General features: G+C 43.9%; 2 protein-coding genes across 2 annotated transcripts in view; one reads left to right on the forward strand and one right to left on the reverse strand.

Moving 5' to 3' along the window:
* The window catches only part of LOC126531303 (proliferation-associated protein 2G4), a 32,839-nt gene extending 23,135 nt beyond the window's left edge, over positions 1-9,704 (reverse strand). Inside the window, exons 1-6 of the mRNA XM_050178792.2 lie at positions 9,595-9,704; positions 8,696-8,824; positions 8,237-8,342; positions 6,808-6,877; positions 5,123-5,215; positions 1,692-1,755 (exon numbers count right to left, since the gene is read on the reverse strand). Of these exons, the coding sequence (XP_050034749.1) occupies positions 1,692-1,755; positions 5,123-5,215; positions 6,808-6,877; positions 8,237-8,342; positions 8,696-8,824; positions 9,595-9,676 (544 nt within the window). The 5' untranslated portion in view covers positions 9,677-9,704. The remainder of the gene's footprint in view (positions 1-1,691; positions 1,756-5,122; positions 5,216-6,807; positions 6,878-8,236; positions 8,343-8,695; positions 8,825-9,594) is intronic.
* A 107-nt stretch (positions 9,705-9,811) lies between these two features.
* On the forward strand, positions 9,812-14,860 carry LOC126531304 (uncharacterized). Its single transcript, XM_050178793.2, has 4 exons — positions 9,812-10,117; positions 10,504-10,636; positions 10,785-10,872; positions 11,253-14,860. The coding sequence occupies exons 2-4, from the start codon at positions 10,514-10,516 to the stop codon at positions 12,068-12,070; spliced, it is 1,029 nt and encodes a 342-aa protein (XP_050034750.1). The 5' UTR covers positions 9,812-10,117; positions 10,504-10,513; the 3' UTR covers positions 12,071-14,860.
* Positions 14,861-20,006: the final 5,146 nt, after the last annotated feature.

Genomic DNA, 20,006 nt, shown 5'->3' on the forward strand with positions numbered 1-20,006 from the left:
CACTGTCCGTGCCAAAACTACCTGCCTATTCTTAAATGCTTGGAGTGATGTACTAGATAATACAGTCGCCGAATAATTTTCCGGACTCCAAAATTTCGGACATGCTCGATTATTCGGTCTGCTTCGCGGCACCGCCATTCTACCTATAGACCATAATGTATAACAACTGCCGAAAGTTTGGACACCTTACAACCTCTCGGCTGATTTTTCGGACGTTCCTTGAGCCAACTCAATTGAGAGCACCGTGCACCGACTCTGACCGGTGCATTCTTCTACTTGCTGAATGCCATTTTTGTTTTGAATGGAGCCTCCTTGCTGCCCACTAAGTGGCGCTACTGCAAATCCCCGCTCATCATCATCGTTTCTGCCTGGTTCGATAGAGTAGCTCTACAGCAGTTCTGGTTTCAGCTTAGTAAGCCATGTCAAGACAATCCAGCAGCTGATTTTTCTTCGTGTACGACGCTGAGAGTAGGCCACGTTTTTCGTTTGCGTGACTGGTGTTGGCGTGACAGCGTGGTGGTGTTTGCTTTGAGTGCTGTGTCGAGGTTGTGGTGATCCAACGTGGCATATGGAAACACTGCGTCAAGTGTCTAATGGCGCCGACAGTGCCCACGCAGACTGCGCTGGGGAATGCCGGCAAGCGGGTGCCGGGAGGCTTAAGATTTGTCGCCTTCCGATATGCTCCCTACTGACGCTGAAAATGTTCTGCCGAGACTTGCGCAGTGGTTGCATTGCGATTTCGGACACCGTCTCATCTGACAGTTTCACAGGTGCTCACACTGCTGTACTGACATGCGCAGAACTCGACGAATGCGAGATCACTCGTCAGTTTTCTGCTGCACCGCCGGACGATGACTGAGTCGGAAGATGACGCACCATGTGCTACGCTGCCGTCGCATGCGGAGCGTGTACAAGCAGTGACTGTGCCTTCAGCTGCCTACAGTGACCGTACGACCCTCTCCGAGATTCAGGCTTATCTGATTGCGCGTAAACGGAACAGCGTGCAATGGCGCATTCACGATTTCTTCAAGCCTACGGCCGTGCCCGAATAAGTGCAGGGAAATAAAGGATTTCATTCTTTTTTTTAATCTGCTTTTTCGGACACCTGTTTATTCAGGACAATTCCGCAGTCCCCGTGAGGTCCGAATAAACGGTCGGCGACTGTATTGAGCTTTGTCACTGTAGATAACAATAAGTAAATGTGTTGTCCATGAAACAAACGAAAACAAAGAAATAAGATACACACACATGAAAATAACACATGCACTGCAAGTCTGCCACAACCTAGTTTGTGTAGTATTGTTGTACATTGTGTGCCCTTGATCTGTTTTCTCCCCTTCCCCATGTACAGGGTTTATTGAAGGTTTTCAAGGCAACCTACAAAAACCCGCCGTGGTTGCTCAGTGGCTATGGTGTTAGGATGCTGAGCACGAGGTCGTGGGGTCGAATCCCGGCCACGGTGGCCGCATTTCGCCTCCATCGAAATGCGAAAGCACCTGTATACTCAGATTTAGGTGCACGTTAAAGAATCTCAGGTGGTCAAAATTTCCGGAGTCTTCCACTACAGTGTGTCTCATAATCAGAAAGTGGTTTTGACATGTAACTCCCCCCCCCCCTTTTATTTATGTACAAAACCTACATGGGCATGCCAACACATGCAGTAAATCCCTTTCGCTGTCATCATTGCTTACCTTCAACAGGCTTGCAGTTGTAGGATTCTGCCACCTTCTGAATCACGTCTGTCACAGCGTTGTTCTAAAATTATAGCAATGAAAAGAATGTTCCGTTATTGAAAAATGCTACCACAGGCTCACAAGCTCGGCACATGTAACGAAGTTCTCACTTCTAAGAACAAACACATGAAAAGTAGAAATGGGTTGTTTTCATTTTATAACCATTTTATTGCTACACTTCATATCTAGGACTCAATGGAATGGTGCGGGCATGTTCCATCAAAACACAAGAGGGCAAAGTACTTAAGAGGCCCGCTCTAGTTCTGCATCAACCAGAGATGCCCCTTGCTTCCTTGGTGGCACAGAATGTAGAAAAAGATTAAGTTATATAAATGCCGCCGCCAGCCAATGTAGAAAAAGGAAGGAGACATTGCAACATGTAGATGTTACGCCATGGCTCCTGTCTGAGTTCTTACCATTTGCTGTCTAAACATCAGTAACCACCACACAAAATTATTAGTCTTTGGTTAAGTGGGACCTGAGGCCTAAAAATTTCACACAGCATCACACAATACTGCGACACCTATTTGGGCAGATACTGCAACAATTCGGTAAGAATGAAGTCACATCCCATTTTGGAAAAGGAATGAAAACACCAGCGGAATGTTGTAATTTGATTTGTTGTCCAATTTGCATGATTGTGTAAGCTATGTGTGTTGTTACATACTGTATCATTATCACAGTACTATTTTCGTTATTGGAGGGGCCGTAGGGGTTTGAAAGGGGCTGTCAAAATATAGCAATCAGAGAATAGTTTGATATGACAAGTGCAGGAGTGGGACTGCCCAAAATCATTTTGAAGCAATTTTTGGAGCAATCAAAATTGCGTTTTAGAGCACTTTGGAGGAGATAAAATTGCATTTTGAAAAGCTTGGAGCAGGCCAATCTGAATCTTGGTGAAACAATGGAATATGGCAGCGCACTTCAAAACCACGAAAAACACAAGCGCAGTACTGCAACTGTCTGCAGTGACCTCTTAAGCTGAATTTTGAAACAGATTACTCCAATACTGAAACTGTCTAGTGCATGGAAATTTTGGTAATAGTGCCTGTAGTTTTTTAATTAGTGATAGCAATCACAAAAACATGCATTCTGGAACAGTGAGTCAGAAAATTTTGAATGTAGCCCAAGCCATTTTTGTTCACATTTTTTTTTTATTTAGTATGGGCGTTTAGCTTGTCCAGTATTCAGGCAAACGCCAACTGACTGGGCATTGGGGCGTAGACAAAAACGCGAGCGGCCTGCATGGCGCAGCCACCTGGTGGCACAGAGCTCAGACAGACAAAAACAGCCAATACTGCAGTAACCAAGCGTATTCTACTCTTCTGTGGGTGTAAATTTCTGGCAGCAACACGATTACACCACTGCCGAAAATTTACACCAGCAGCGAAGTAGAATACACTTAGTTACTGCAATATTGGCTGTTTTTGTCTGAGTTTTGCACCACTAAGTGGCTGCACCATGCAGGCCGGTCACGTCTACACCTCTGCCCCTGCGCCCAAACACCCAGCCCGCCTGCGTTTACCAGAATACCGGACAAACTAAAGGTCTCTAATGTCTCGACAGTGTGAGTGAAGTGCCTGGAAATGAACATCACCAACAGATTGGATAACCAAAAGTTATGAACCACTCTGGTTTATTATTGGGATAGCAAGTATATGGATGCTCCAGGTGCATTTATGCAGGTGGTGGCACTGTCGCTGTGATGTCCCGCATAAAGTCCAAGGGCGATAACATCATTGCCGTGCACTGTATGCTGTAAGAGCGACTGAAAGCGTGCGAGGTGAGCAGATGATGGTGGCTCAATCTTGCGTGCACTAAAGCCCCTCCATACACGTTTCCACCGACCAGTTTAAGTACCGCCAACCTTACCTCCTCCTCTGCGCTCCTCTCCCACTCACCCCCTTAGCTTCCGGCATCAAGTGGAACTTACGTAGCTGCAGCTTCCTGTTCCGAGTGGAAGTGACGCTTTGTTTTTTAGCGTTGTTTACTTTCGTGTCGCTGGAGAGGCTTTAATTGCATGAGCTGCGGTTGAAACTGAATGCGATTCCATCCAAGAACCAGCGCCCACTGTAACCAGCGATCTGCTCGTGTTCACTGCTTCACGTCAACCTGCGACGGGTTGTGGCACGAGCTACAACGTAAGTGGAATGTAGTGCCTGGGCGCTTGGAGAGACCACTGCCGTTTTTCGTGCATTTGGAAAACAGCGACCACGAACTACTACCACAGCGGAATACAACAGGTTGTCCCCTTTGCATTCTTCTTATGGTGACTGCCACAGCTCTGCTAAGCACGCGCGGGCGTCTCACCATCGTCTAACAGCAGTCAAAGCGGAAATTCCCGCATCGCAACTCCAGGAAGCGGAAACGCCGGAACCGGAAATACCGGAACCGGATTTGGTGTGAGTGGAAAGGCGGCGCACAACAAAGGTTGTCGCTACTTAAGAAAGCGGCGGTGGCATGTGGATGCAGGGGCTTTAGCGTGCACAAGGGAGGAAAGATGGAAGGGCGAGCACTGTCTTTCCTCACGTGCAAGGCACCCAGCGGAGGGGGGACAGAGGGGGGTGCATTTTATTCTGGTGGCTGCTGCGTATGACACGAGTAGTGTGGCCGCGCTAGCCCTATGTTGAAGGCGATCTGCCGTGAGCACAGACGCAAATACCGAGTGCTGATAGCTTTGTGTACGCTGTGTTTTCGCCACTTCATTCGCGTTGAAGTGAGGCAGCAGGAAAATAAATTCTCTTGCTGGTACTACTACACTTCCTCACTTCAGCATTTTGACAGCGAGTGTGTGCGTGACACTGCGCTTGTTAATTTAGTTAGTAAGCTAATGATTACAATTTTATATGACCGATAAAGTAAAATGATTCTAATCTGTATTTATTACAATTCCGCCATTAGCCCTTTGTGATAGGTCAAAATGGCTCAGGCTTCGCCCATGTGGGCATAAACACAGATTGGAATAGTTTTCCATTATACTGGCCCTGGGGACAGAGACGCCCGCCCACTGCAGTGTGTGCCTCGCTAATATCTAGTTTGTTTGCAGCACCCTCGGCCTATGTTGTTTTTTGCCTCTGTTATAGCAAGCACCGCACCGCTCGCTCAACCATATTCTAGCACACTACAAATACAGCCACCCTGGCCGTGCGCATGCCGGCCACATGCCGGAGTTCGCCGTTCATGGCCAGTGCCAAAGCCATGTCATACCTGCCAAATTGTGAACCTTAAAATTCGTAAGATCCTGCGGACATGACACCAAGAGGGGAGTAACCTAGCATCCATTTATTGAATCGTAAGGAAGCTTATGTTTAAATAATAGAAAGGCATAAGAAGAAATGGCAAAACAATTCAGCCAAAGAGAAATGGACAGTGGTGTAGAGCCCACATACCTCAATACCAGGCTTGACAAGTCGTAGAGCAGCCTCGGCTGCATAGTAGGCAGCCTTGATGACGTCAGCCTTCCTGCCTTTCACCTTGTTATCCTGTTAAAATGAATGCACAGGTCACACATTTGGGCAAACAAGACACAAGATTTGTAGTTTTTACCGAAATGAGAAAGTCACTGCAGCTAAAATCTTTAAAATCTAAAGAATCTTTAAATAAAAATAAATTTCAGGAACAGGCAATAACAGCAAAGCAAAGAACTGCTAAAAGACTACAGAAGAATAAGGGAATCCGAGAAACTATTTTTTTTCTAGTTGCAACTACAGTGAAACCTCGTTAAACCGTAGTTGGCCAGAGCTCGGAAAAAGTACGTACTAAACGGCAGTACTGTTTAACCGAAATAGCATGAGATCGCCCACTTACCTGTCGAAAATGGAACTCAGAGACAGTGCGATGAAAGGGGGAAAAAACATGCAGTATTTATTCACTTTGCGCGACAAAAGTGTTATTTTGATTTGATGCCGCGGCGGCCCAGCACGACGACAACAGCGGCCTCAAACTTACTGAAGCTGTGTGCCAGGTTTTCAGTCAGCCCCCTCTTCTCAGCAAACGCTCGCAAGGCAGATTCCTAATTACCATTACATATTCTCCGTGCACGAGCACAGTAGTGCTGCTGAAGTCCCGGGGCGCCTTTTTCATTGCCGGGTGCCAGAGTTTGAAATACTTTTCATTTGGAATAGAGTTATGTTATTGCGCCCCTGTTCTCGTCGCGACGATTGCATTCATGAGGCTGACGTAACGCGCAGCTTATGCCACTGTCGGGCCCGAGTCGCTAGTGCTGTCGCTTTCAATGTCGTCCTCATCACTGTCGCTAGTCGACACTTCGGCAACAACACAGGCAACGATGGCGAAAAGTCGAATCTCGTAGCTGACATGTCTTCGCGGTTGCAGCAGCGCGGCCGAGCAACTTCGCATTCCAAATGCCACACACTGTAGTCAACAGCAGATGTCAAACTTTTCTTCTATGCTGAGCACCCGGCATCTTTTTTATCCGAGCTTCGGAACGACGCGAGTCCTCGCTTGCACGACGCCATAACGCTCTCTGGCATGGCGTCGAAATGATGTTGATGTGGCTTCACGCGCAAACGCACAGGGCGCTTGGAGGCCGTTGTTCCAATCTCTGAGGCTTGTTGTTCTGCTGGGCCGCCCGATGGAGACGGTACACCGCCGTGTTTGCGCGATGAAAAGTTTAAACGCTACGTTTTAACCAATGTGTACGCAATAAGCTGGTGCGGTTTATGCGGATACAAAACACATTATGTTCAATGGCCGCTGAGTTGGGGACTTTACTACTTTTAAAACGAAACTACTGTTTAAGCAAGTACAGTTTAACGAGGTTTTACTGTATATGAACTGACATAAAGCGAGAGAAAGCATGGGGGGAAATAAATTATGTTTCACTGAAATGTAGAAATAATAAGGTAAAGGGAAAATGAAAGACAACATGTCACAGGTAGAAGCCAAGTCCTCATCTTCAGCATTAGGCGTACAGTGCTTTACCAATTAAGGTACATTAGAGACCATCCTCCAATCCAATTTTCTTGGGTATTTGTGTAGCATATGTACAAGAATAGCCCTGGCAGTTTTAGTCAGTGCTGCTCACGGCCACGACAGCAGATGGCATACTTACAAGGCTTGCTCCCACGATGACTGTATGTGCCACAACCGCAATAAAACCATCAATGTGCGCTCCTAGATCCCTGTAATCATATCAAACGTGCAGGACAAGTCAGAATGAAAGAAGGCACAAAATTAATGGTAACAACACAAAAGTTGCTCATAGAACAGAGGTAATAAGAAGCATGACAACAAAGTTTAGTAAGGTTACTTACATTATACACAATAACGAAACATCATAGAGGCAAATGTCATGGCATGAACCATCCTCTCGTGTGAAGGAGTGGGTGTGCAATGTGTGGTGTTGACACGGTGTGACCACTGGCTTGGAGAAAATGCAAGAGCTTGCATCTTAGATAACGCTAAGGTGCAGCTATGATAGTCAGCCCTTCATGGTCAGAAGTTTAACGAAAAGGAGTAATCACTGAGTCACCATTACGAGTCCCAAAGCATCCACGTTCCTTCTGTGTACGTCTGCAGTTCAGCACACTATGTTGCACGCATTGTCATGGCACTAAAAGCTAAGAGATATGTGCCAGACATCGCTAGTCCGGAGCCGAGCCCTTGACTACACCAGACAAGTGCTTCACATCCTAAAGTAGGGCAATAGGTCAGCATATTCGCTCAACACTATTTTCAGTGGTGCAAGATGAGCATTAGTGCAATCCAGGGTTTGACGGAATCCATATGATCAGGAAGAAGCATGATGAATAAAGGAGAACACTGACCAAGAGCAACAAAAATTTAGTGAGAAATTGTGACCAATGCTCCCACGTGACAGCCAAAGCGTTAGTGAGTCATGAAAAGTGAGTGGACGTGAATGTGAACGTAAATCAGGGTGGTCTGCGAATATGTAGGCGAGCGAATGTCGGAAAGGGAGAGTGGACGCAAAATTGAGAGTGAGCTGGTTCTGGTAAGTGTGAATGAAAGTGAATTTGAACACGAGTAGGAATGTGAGAACAGACAAGCATGAGTGCACGAGTACAAGCGAGTACAGAGCCTGCAAAAAATATTGCTGAGCTAATATGAGTATCTGCTTATATTGCCGACGTATGCAGTGAGCTATAAGTAGCGATGCCATAGTGGTGAGCGCTGGATGCAATTTTAAGCACAACCTAGGTTTCCTTTTTTTTTGGACGTACACTAAGTGGCGAAAAGGTTGTCTTTTCCTGCATTCTGTTCAAATTTACTCTCTTTAAGACACATGGCACCACTGCGCCACTGCAGTGGGCCGGACCAACACCATATTTAGCTTGAGTCTTCAGCTAATGCTTGCACAGCAGATGTGAAGATATGCCAGCATGTTGCTTGCAAGTAAATGACATACATATTAAGTAAGCGGAAATGCAAGCACCGCACAACAGGCAGAAACCCAATAAATGCACTGCAAGCAGGACAAGATCTCTGTAGTGGTTTCCGAGAGAGAGAATTTTTATACTTACAGCTTGACTACATCCCCGTCTTTCAGAATGTACTCGGTGTCAGACCTGAGTGGGGAGTAGTGGCAGATGCAGTTGTTTACCGAAACGCAGGTGGGAAAAGCAATGCCTGCAGACATGGGCAAATTTCAATCGGAAGATGCACTCTCAAACACTAGCACACAGTAACCTTGAAAGCTACATAACATATGGTAAGGTTTCCTGAATATGGCATGGTAATCAGTTTAACTAAAGGCTCCACTCTATGAGTGCAATGAAGTCTTTATGACAAATACTGAATTTGCATTTATTTAAACAAAAGTAAAAATTCCCTAGCCTTGTCATCCCGTGAGATCTCTTATGCAAGAAGGAAGTTCACATGCATGAATGAAAGTTTCATATTATTGCTGCATAAAAATTAGTTATCGTGGCCAATGCCTCTTTGCAGCACCAGCTAGGTAAGGTTTGTAAAACAATGCATACCTTTCTTCAGCTCTTTCTCCTTCTTAAACACTTTGCTCGTTTCTTCGTTCAACTGCTTGTCACCTTCTTCGCAAATGGCGAGTACAGATGTGCCGGCTGTACACATGGTCAACAGATGTTTAAGAATCTCTGAAAAAAATTGAAAATAAAAACAATGGTGGTTCGAGTTCTAGAGACAACCGCGTACTGAACCAACTAGCCTTGGCAAAAAAATTGAAGCGTCGGCACGCGAGAACTGCCATATGGCCGGCGTTTCATCGAGAAAGTGCGAAACTTGTTCAACTACACCACAGTTTAGAGGAGTTATAAGAAAGCATGTTAAGGCATAAATAAGGCTCATGTAAGTGCGTTAACACTTCGACTTGCACTGTGAGCGCGGGATTAACAGCCATACGGCATATTTCTCGGCCTTGCCGGCTGCGATGACCCAGAAACGCGACTTCGCAGTTCAACGGTTATGGCCCATGACACACAACTACGAACACGGAAGAGATCGCAGCATACCAGAACTTACAATATGATTAAACAATTCTGACCACTGCTACTCCGAGACAGAGCTCTCAGAAACCGAATTCCGAGGCAGAACGTCCACGTTCCTATTTGGGAGCGAAACGCGCCGGCCAAGCGTCGAATCCACATCCCACGAAACATACACATTTATTAAATATAAAGATCTTAAGATACTGAAAAAGGAACGTAGGTCTGGCAGCACAAACGCTAAGCTGATTTACAGAATGCGCAAACGATACAGGCGCGGCTCGCCTGGAGCAACAAAACACGTTGCCATGTCTCCACATGTGGCCGGGAGCCGTGGGCGGCGAGAGAAGACAAAAGGTTAGTGCAAACTTTTCAATGCTCCGCCAAACAGAGTGTCCAAGAAAAGAAAAAGTGAAACGTACTGTTGACCATTTCTCCAGCCATTTTGTACTTGGTGACAACCAAGTCTTGAGCGATCGTCGGCTCATCCTCTTTGTCCGCCATGTTTCTTGAACACGGATGGATCCCGTCATGCGCCGCGAGTTGAGATGGCGGGAAATGTCGTGGCCAGCAAAGCTAGCGGTTTCGGTCAAAGTTAGGCTAGAAAGTTAGGCCAATAATTATTCGGTGGTGAGCTGTGACAAGCAAAATACCTAATACTTGTATAAGCTGAGTGAGTGTTATTTAAAAATAGACCTTGATATTAAAGCAACGTTCTTATAAAACTAATAACTCAACAACCTCCGGCAGCAGCCTTGAGGTCTTGACAGCTGCACACACACAAAAACCGACCTCCCCCTTTTCCTCCTCCGAAGCCGAGCCGCTTCCTGTCTGTTGTGTTTTGGTTCCTGTTTTTGCTTTTTAGCGCTTGGTTGGTTTCTCCGTCTGTGGCCTACCCGAGTTCCGTAATCTCTTGCGCTCCTACTTTCACCAAGTAATTGTACGGTACGTAATATAGCTCATGTTCTGAACTTCACGTGTGTATAACTTTTCTTTCTGTTAGTAGATGGCTTCACACAACTGAATGCGTGACATGTCTGCAGGAAACAGCATTGAGAGTACTGCTGGACCCAGCTCCGTGTTTCTTACAAGTTTCGCGCCGTCTCGAGGCATTGATGCTATTTTTCTCCTATGGTTTGACTTCCGCACCGTATTACCTAACTACTATCACGCAGATCGTAATCAAATTACTCTTGAAATGAACTTTGACCATCCTGTGCTGAAACTCGCGCCTCCGCTCGATCAGTCAATCGTTAAAATAGTGGCGGTATCGCGCGCTGCTTGATTTTATTAGTTAGAAGGCTTGGCTAACGTGTACTGATTTCTTGCAGGCATACTGCCATGACGTCTGTGGAGCTAAGTCGTCAGTCTCAAAGGCATTTGGCGTTCGTCTCGCTCTCTTTGGGATTCTTAGTCATCTGGACAGCTGTCCTGGCTGGTGTGCTGATATCCAAGACACTCAAGGTATTGAAACGTTTTGGTGCACTATTAATTTTGCTGCAGTACAGTGCTACTCTTGTATATGTCGTAGTGAAGTTGCCTCTTGCAGAGTTACAAGCTTATCAGAAGCTCTTTCATTCATACACACGTACGTATACCCTGCTCTGTACAGGACGATACCAGTTCCAAGGCAGCATTACGGACGCTGAAGATGCACGAGGATATCGCCAAAGTTACCTTTGCTTTGGGTCACGAAATGGGTAAAAAAACATTCTTTTTTAACATCTGTACATCTATGTAACCATGTATCGAGGACATTCAACAGCGTGTTCATTTGGCTTGGTTGGTACCTCTTGCAAGCAACAGCTTTAAACAGCGTGACAAAGGACACAGCAAAGGAAACACGGGACGTTGCTCTGTTGTGTGTTTCCTTAATTTGCTGTGTCCTGTATAGCACTGTTTAAAGCTGTTGTTTACAAGGACATTCGGTTCCAGATAAGGGTAACAGTAATAAAGTTATATGCATACTGCACATGTTGTCTGCATTCAATAGTATGAGTTGCCAATTACTGGTTTACAAGTTCAGTCTCTCCGGCAGGACTTTCAGCTTACTTCATTTTTCTGCTTCTCGTTTCTCCAGTGTCGACAGTAGACTGGCTGCTCTCAGACAGTTCTCCAGGAGAGTCAAGTGCTGACCAGCGCGCCTTGGCCTTGACTTGGCGAGTCACCGACGATGTGCTTGCATCCACATCACCAGACGTTGGCACAACAGCCCGCTTGACTGTTTTTCGCCAGACTGTCAGACGAAACTTCACATCTCCTCTGGACACCTCTTCATTTTACCTTTCCCTGTGCAACACCCTCCTGCACCGACACTTGTTTCCTAACTCACCTGATGAACCATCTGCAACTTTGGCGCATGCACTCTTTGTTCGAGGTATGTCCATGAGGATGGGCCAGCTGGCCTTGGGCACAATTTATGTGCGCTCAGCAGCAGATGTAAATGTCACTGAGTACGCTGGCCTGGGTGCAGTAAGCCAGGAGTTGCTTGAAACTGCCTTTCACCTTGGACCACGTGCTCGCGCACGCTGGGCGCAACTGCAGGAAAGGAGGCCCACAACTGCCCTGGACGACCTGGCTGAGGATATGGCAGCGGGCGGAACCCGGAAGGCAAAGCTCGCGCCGGTGTTCCTAGAAGAAGTGAAGCAGCAGCTTGCACTGCTGTTAATGGCCCGCGAAGTTTTAGGAAACAGCCTGCAGGCATGGGCCCAGCGAGGGGAACGGGGTGCTCGTGCAGCTCTGGCGTTCCACAGTTCCATAGCTGGAGTGGCATTAGTGGCAGTTCTGCTGTGCCTCATTGTTGTGGGCTGCTCACTCAGAGATCTAGGCGCACGTGAATGCAAATCTGACCTGGCTCCCATCATAGTCCCACCAGAAAAGTCACACTGTTATATGTAGTGTTGGCTAAAAGGCTCAGCATAAGCATGCACGTAGCATTTCGACTGACATTTTTTAGTTTGAGCTGCTTGGCAGAGATAAGAAACGCTCGCTAATTGCACAGCCTATTAAGGTAAAAGTGACATTAATTTAAATGGCAGCTAGGTTGGCAGGAAATGTAGATGTGACGACTGTTCGTATGATATACTTTCTTGTGTTCATTTTCTCATAAAAGACAGGAACTCGGTCTGAGAAGCAAACAGTGGCAGGGATACCGTCCAAACCCTTTGAAGTGTATGCACATTTTCCTCTTATCATTTGGTTTTATGTAGGACTTACAGGTGACTATAAATGATAATTTGGGACAGTGTCGCATGGTGTTGATGAAGTTAAAGGCAGCAAACAGTGAGTGAAAATTTCCTGTTCATTCATTCTTGTGACAAAATATTCTTGATTGGCTCAATCTGAGACACTGGTTAACATCACAGTTAGCATCTCGTGAGCTAATGTGAGCCAGCAAAAGTACTGAAAAGCAGATGTGGGAACTCTGTCAGCCCCAATAATAGACATCTATGCGAACCTGTATGGGGAGAAGCTTGAACAGAATGCTGCACACATCTTACAATAATGCGCTTTGGGCAAATTTAATGTTATGAATAAATAAAAGGAAGCTTTATTTTTTGTATGGGAATTAAGTTAATGTAAGTTATTTCTAATTATTCTTGGTGTGTACCATATTCCTTGCCAAAACAAACACATCAATTTGTGCATACTTCTGAATCATAGTTTAGATAGTGTAATCCAATATCAAAAAGTAGGGCTGACAGATGGAGTAGCACACGTGGTGTAAAAGTTATAGACGGGGCTAAGGTGCCTCAGAAAGGCTGTCCAATGTTTTTATAGGAGGACCTATCTTCGTAAAAGGTGGCCTCATCATCTTCGGCAACTCTTACACATGTCTGAAGGCTCCCTAACCTCTTGCTCCCCCAACACCCCACCGTCCTATGTCCTTCTCTTTCTCAAATTTTTTCTTCTGCCGCCTTCCCGCTGTTTCGCTCCTGTCCTCTCATCTGAGAAACCACGCCTAGAGCCATCAAACGACATCGCTCATTTTCTTTTCAGTCTCTCCCTTTACAGCCAGCCGACAACGACTGCATGTGATGTCACCATACTAGCTCGTTAAACCTAACCTGCCGAGGATGACGAGGCCACCTTTGATGAAGATAGGTCCTCCTATCGAAACGTTGGCCAGCCTTTCTGAGGCACCTTATCCCTGTTTATAACCTTTATACCAAGTTTAGATAGTGTGTATTTTGTGATGAAATCCCAGATTTGTTACTTTCAAAGGAACATCGCATACCTGTATGCAACAGGCAGCATAGTCACATCTGTATTGGAAGCTGTGGTTCTTACTACATGTATGGCCCTTTTCAAAGTGCAGCAGCCAATATATTTTGAAAAATGGCATATCATTTCATAAGTGGCAATTAATTTGAAATATATTCTCATTTCTTTCAATGTTGGCAACAACATTGAGAAATTAGGAGAAAAAATATTAGGGTTGGGGCTGGGGCCACTATAGATTTCAGAGCGAAATTAAGGGCAAATGTGCCTCCGGTGAAGTTAACATAGACTCACATTTTAAAAACAACCTCCTTTATTTATTTTTCTTGTGAATTCATGTTAACCAGATGCAAGTGAAGGGTTGCGCATATACACTTGGACTTGCCCCTTTTTGACTTCATATACTGCATGTTACCAGTATAAGCAGCACAATATATTTATTTACATTCCATTGTATACGCACCATGTGCAGCATGAAGAGTTTCTGGACTGGTTATTGTATTTGGCAGCCTCCACAAACTTAAGGCCACGAACTAAATGCCTCTTTATATACGTGGGCTGCAGGAATAGCCTTTTGCACAATAACCTGGGCAGGTATAATGTAAGAATTCGTTTTGTTTGATCCTGCTTTCTTCTGCTCATTTACCGCTCGTGATCGACTGATCCTGGTGATCTCATAGTTGGAGTGCTGCTCGGGCAAATGGCAAAGCAGGAAAACGAAATGCATTGGAATAGAATTGTTACATCATCCCTGCCTTGGTTTCTTCATTTATGTGCTACAACCCAATGACTGTCTACAAATGCTGTGTAATATGAGCATGAATCTCTTTACACACATCGTCAGCATGTGTGTGACTTGTGTTTTGTATTTTGTATCATATCTGTAGTGTGTGCTCTTTATTTTCTCATGTGCTATTTATTGACCTTTTTACCTGTCATGCTGTTTAGGTGAAAGGTTGCTGCACTGTACTGAACTGTGATTGCAAAGAAGCGTTAGGCAGTTCCCAACCGTCATATCAGCATTGTTATACCAGTATACCTGTTACCAGCACCAACTATTTATTGCCACATCTGAGAGTGACTTCTATAATGTTGTGCACTGCCTAAAAGGTTGCAACAGCGTTCACTGCCCGTTCAAGTGCCTAGAAGTTCACCATAACACATACTGACTTGTAAGTCACTTATGCATGAAGCAAGCAGTCCAAAAGCGTAGTGTTTTAGAGCCTGTGACCACATATGCTTTAATGTCTTGTAAGGTATTTTGGCATAAGATGTGATCATGAGAAGTTATACTGCTATTTTTTAATGTTACCTCACATTGCATGTTTTATAGATGGCCTATGAGTGCTCACTTAATAGCAGGCCCTTTCATAAGGAAAATGTTTCCGTTTTTCCACTTAACCTTTAGAAGGCCACGGTATTTTGTGTGGTGGGCCGAAAGACAAAAATAAATGGCATTTAAATTTATCTGTCCTGTGTCTCGTATTTGCATTCATTTTAGAAAGACTGATTCACTGTACTTCCTCGAACCTACTCGCCTGCCATAGTGGCTCAGTGGCCATGGCAGTTCGGGGAGTGTGAGGAACTGATGCCATGGGTTCGACTTGTAGCTGCCATGGCTGCATTTGAATGGGGTGGAATAACATCTTGAAAATTGTATTTTAAAGCGAAGCCTTCGTTACCTCTTCCTCGGGGTTAGCAGTTTGTTGTTTCCTCACCAGATATAGAGTTGGACGCCTTTACAACAAAAGCCTCTACAGTGAAATGACCTGTATAAAAAGGAACTTATGTCCCAGCCGAATTCCTATCTTTCATATGTATGGTGAACACCTCTACAACGAATGTGCCTGTACAGCAAAGAAATCTAGGTGCGACGATGGCTTATTTGTTGCTTTACGACGAACACCACGTAACAGTGCTGCCACTGCCCTCTGCATATGTGACCAAGGTGTCATATGTCACCAAGGTGTGCTCTGCACTAGTGCCAAGAGCAGTGCTAGCCACCCACTTGAGTGTGCTGATGTTAATAGTAGTCCTGCAGTGCTACTCTAGGAATCGCTCAACTCGTAAGCTCCTTTTTGTAGCGCACCAGCAGATGTGACAGATGACTAATACATTACTGTTGATGAAGGTGAGATCGTCTAATAGTGTAAAGGAGAGAAACGGACAAGAGGGCTGACTCTCCGAACGCCTGTTTACTTCTGCCTCTTCTTCTTTCTATGTGCCCACAGTCCCAGCGCGCCTCTTTGTCTTCATGAGATATTACACTCTGCCACGGTGCAGCTTGCCATGCTGTGACTTGACACACTGCTGAATATGGTTCTGGCGGTTGTGAAAGGTGCATGGGTGGCGAGAACCATGGTCGACATGACTAGGAAATCATCATTGTTGAGCCATCCGGTTCATGCGCTACCAGCTTTTCTCTATCAAATATATCTACTGACGACGTCTTTAAAGCCAGCTATGGCAGAAACGATGCGAATGTCAACAAAGGCAACAGTGATAAAGACTGTGTGACCAAATCAAGGATTTCGACAGCAAGGGAGGCTATAACGGAATTTGATGATCTGCAGTTTTACCTTGTGTAGCTCTTGCATTTCGTTGTGGTGCAGGCTGTGAGCCTCCGTGCAATAAAGTTGGCTGCAGTTGCACATTATGTTGGTCATAGAGTGCAAAAAAAAAAAAAAAAGTTAGGGACTTATTTCGCCACGTCTCTCTCAAATTAATGTTAAATAATGTTTTCTTTTGTTGAATGTGCTTAGCCCGCTCTAGTGTGAGCAGCATGATGCACAATGTTTACAACGAAATGACATGTATAACGAAGAACTTTGAGGTCCTGAGCACGTTGTTATAAAAGCATTCAACAGTGCTTGTGAAGATACATATATGTATATACAGGGTGCTTTTTTTTAGCTGCACCTAATTTTTTTATACCGCCTGTGGCAGATAGTACAATTCTAACACTTGAACTAAATTACTCGATGATACGGGCATTTTTTCAACAGGCAATAATGTGGAATTGACTAATGAACAGAATTTCACTAATTAATTTACAGCACATATTGCACTCTACTAATTGTAGGCATTGAGCTAGCAAGGCATAACAACTTAATGTGAATTCTTAGTATGGCATCGGTTTTATGACATGCGCCGCCAAACTTCCAGTAAAAATGCATTGTGTTGTTCCACTTACTTTTTAGGAAAAATGTTTTATTCATTGAAGCACAAAAGTGACTTGAACACCTATGTATTTCGTAGAGAAGAAAGGGGGTTAACCGAGGGGCCTGATTTTTATTAGTCATATCATAAGATGCCAACAAACACTGGCACCAAGGACAACATAGGGGAAATTACTTGTGCTTATTAAATGAAATAAGGAAACGATAAATTATGGAAATAAAAGTGGATGAAAAAACAACTTGCCGCAGGTGGGGAACGATCCCACAATCAGGTGGAGATCATTCCGCAGGTGGGGATCATTCCCCACCTGCGGCAAGTTGTTTTTTCATCCACTTTCATTAATTTATCGTTTCTTTATTTGAAGGTTGTGGGATCATTCCCCACCTGCGGCAAGTTGTTTTTTCATCCACTTTCATTTCCATTTTTTTATTGTTTCTTTATTTCATTTATTAGGCTCAAGTAATTTCCCCTATGTTGACCTTGGTGTCAGTGTTTGTTGGCTTCTTATATGTACTTTGTCAAACACTTAGAATATTATCTCGAAACTGGTGTAGTCCTGAGAATTATTTCCAAGTGGTTATATAAGCCTTGAGAACCCTCCGGCTACAACTTGTAAATTGCAATATGTGCCCTGAAGTAACTAATTAAACAGCTAATTAGTGCAATTATGTTAAATATTTAATTACGCATTTTGATTTCTTGTAGAAGTAGCGTCCACCTTGCCAAGTAATTTGGCTCAAAAGTTAGAATTGTGTTGTCTGCCGCAGGTATAGGCAACTGGGGCCACTAGGTGCGCATACTTTGCCAAGCAGACAACTCGTTCCATTGGGTATCTGCCTGGACAGACAACTTGCTGCTGTCTGGCCTAGCAGACAAGCTGGGTCATTGAATAGGTGCCCATTCTTGGCCAATCCATCAGAATGTGTGTGCCACTGTGGTGCAACTGGCACGAAGCCCTAAATGTGTTTAGATATATGGTGGATCTTTCTGTCTGTACACTTCTAGTCAACATCCTTCTCTCGAAAAGCATCGTACATAGCCTTCATCTTCGTGACGCAGACAGCGAACAGTTACAGGCGACCATACTACGATCATGTTATCCGCTACAGTTGCTACCTCACTAACTCAAACAAGCTTCACATCTTAGATTCCAACATTGCATTATATCTGCGTCTTTTCTTTCTTATTGTTAATTAATTGGCTGAAATATGCCCATGCACTAAGATTTTGTGCACATTGTAAAACTTCAGGTGGCTGTAAATAATCTAGAGCCTCCATTGCAGCATCCCCATGGCCATGTATTGGAATGCAATGCTCTGCTGTTGTTTAAAATTTCAATGATATCTGGTGTTCTTATCATTATTTCATATCGCTAAATATTTTCTCTATCTTTCTCGATGAAATCTAAGCACCCCTTTCTTTTTCGTGTCCATGATGGCCAAAGTGGGGGAAGTTGTTTATGTACAAAGCATATAACATATGTTATATTATATGGTCACTACTTTCTATTAAAGAAAGCAATGTTAAAAATCTTCCATACTCTGTATTGTCTAATGTTTATAATAACAGACACATATAATTTGGGGCTGTAACTATGTCTTTCCTACAGGTCAATTTGATTAACATATTTTTGCTCTAAAGTTGAACTAAAACATGGCATGAAAAAAAAATGTCCCACTCTCTTCTCTGATGTTCTTGCATGCATTCATTTTGCCATGTCACTGGAGGTGCAAGGGCTCCCTCCAGTCTTCTGTTTTACTTCTGCACTTCATCTAGGATTTTCATGTAACACGATTGCTTAAGAATGTTTAATTTAAAATGTTTAATAATAAACCTCTTGAAGGCTTAATTGCAGTGTGTGACATATACCCTATAATGCCTGATCATTCAGTAATTGATATACCTTATAGACTCATATAAAGGCTGCACTTTTTTTTTCTCTCAATTTTGACGAGGCGCGCCCCTCACACGGGACCAAACCTTTTGTTCGAAATGGTGCCGGTACACTCGCGACTACTGCACGCTCTGGATCCTTGAATGTACCATTGCATCAGAGGTCAACACGCAGCTCTTGCCATCTAGTAGGGGCACACGGAAGTATGCAGCGCATGAAAATTTTCTGAAGCGCTTGTATCAGGGCACCGAAAGCGATTGCTTCTTCAATGAAATTTTTTTTTTCCAAATTTTTGGTTGCCAAGATGGAGGTGTGACCCTTACAAGGGTGTGGCCTTTACATTAATCTACAGTATATGGTAAAACTTGCCAAATAAAAATATTAGAATAAAGATTCTGCATTCTGAATAGGGGGGTGGGGGGGGACCTTATACAGGTGTGTTGTTCACATTGTTGATGAAAAGCAATGCACCTTGAAACATCAGAATCTGTATATCAATATATTTATTGAGCAAGTGCATGTTTGTGCCAATCCTATTCTTTACTTCCCAGACGAGCTTCTGTTGAACATTTGGTTCTGTGCATTAAGCGTAACTGAGTGGCTTGGCTCACAAAAGCTTATTGTACTATATGTAGTTATCGTAATATACCATGAAATTAATTTAGAGCTAACTAATATGCACATTTTCGCTTCAACTGTCTCCAGTTGGCACGAAATTGGCATAATTTATTGTTTCGCATTTCAACGAATATCCATGCCTCTTTTAGCGATTACATGTGGAGGCTTGAGGTTGTACTCTCTCCTAATTACATGTAACAGGTGCTCTACTTTCAAGTTTCTGTATTGTATTTCATTTGATGAGGACAGTACACAAGTGACCATAGGTATGCGAGACAAGGGTTCTATAGAAAAAATAATTTCTTGGTAACCCAGACTGACAAACCGAGAGCGGCAAATGCACTCTGGTGTTTCCAATGCAAAGGCGGAACTGCAGTCTTCACTTTGATATTACATGCCAGGGCATCGAGAAGATGCATTATTGTGGGAAATTCTGAGGTTTCTTAAGAAGCATGATGCCATTGCATAAATGTATACCTAAAGGACCAGAGATATACTTTGGCCAACCTCACTACTTTTTGTTGTATTAATCCTTCTTCTGCATTGTAACGTTTATGTGTTAAATTGTTGAAAGAGTTCCCACTATGGGGGGGGTGTAAATGTTAAAGTTTTTGTTATATATATATATATATACAGATTATTTTTCTGTATGGTACTACCTTTTTATATCTTCCAGTGTGTCTGAAAATTTTATGTGTGCTCAAGTTAAGAAGTGCAAATCCACAGCTACATTCCTGAATAAATTTTGACCCATAAAACAGCCTAAAGTAAAAGAAACCTTGTGTAGCATGAAACTTGTAGTTCATATAAATTTTCATGAATAAAAACACACAAGATGAGATAACTTTATTGGAGTTTCAGAATTGCGGCACTTCATTTCTAATGATTATAGTATGCTTCTTTTAATAAACATTCGTATAT

The sequence above is a fragment of the Dermacentor andersoni genome, chromosome 5, assembly GCF_023375885.2.
Source record: "Dermacentor andersoni chromosome 5, qqDerAnde1_hic_scaffold, whole genome shotgun sequence".
NCBI classification, from domain to species: Eukaryota; Metazoa; Arthropoda; class Arachnida; order Ixodida; family Ixodidae; genus Dermacentor; species Dermacentor andersoni.

What these genes read in the sequence shown, in the direction of transcription:
- LOC126531304 (XM_050178793.2), top strand. Translation starts at nt 10,514, where the DNA reads ATGACGTCTGTGGAGCTAAGTCGTCAGTCTCAAAGGCATTTGGCGTTC. An exon ending in TGATATCCAAGACACTCAAG is followed by an intron (nt 10,637 to 10,784) that starts GTATTGAAACGT and finishes TGCTCTGTACAG; the next exon opens with GACGATACCAGTTCCAAGGC. An exon ending in TGCTTTGGGTCACGAAATGG is followed by an intron (nt 10,873 to 11,252) that starts GTAAAAAAACAT and finishes TCGTTTCTCCAG; the next exon opens with TGTCGACAGTAGACTGGCTG.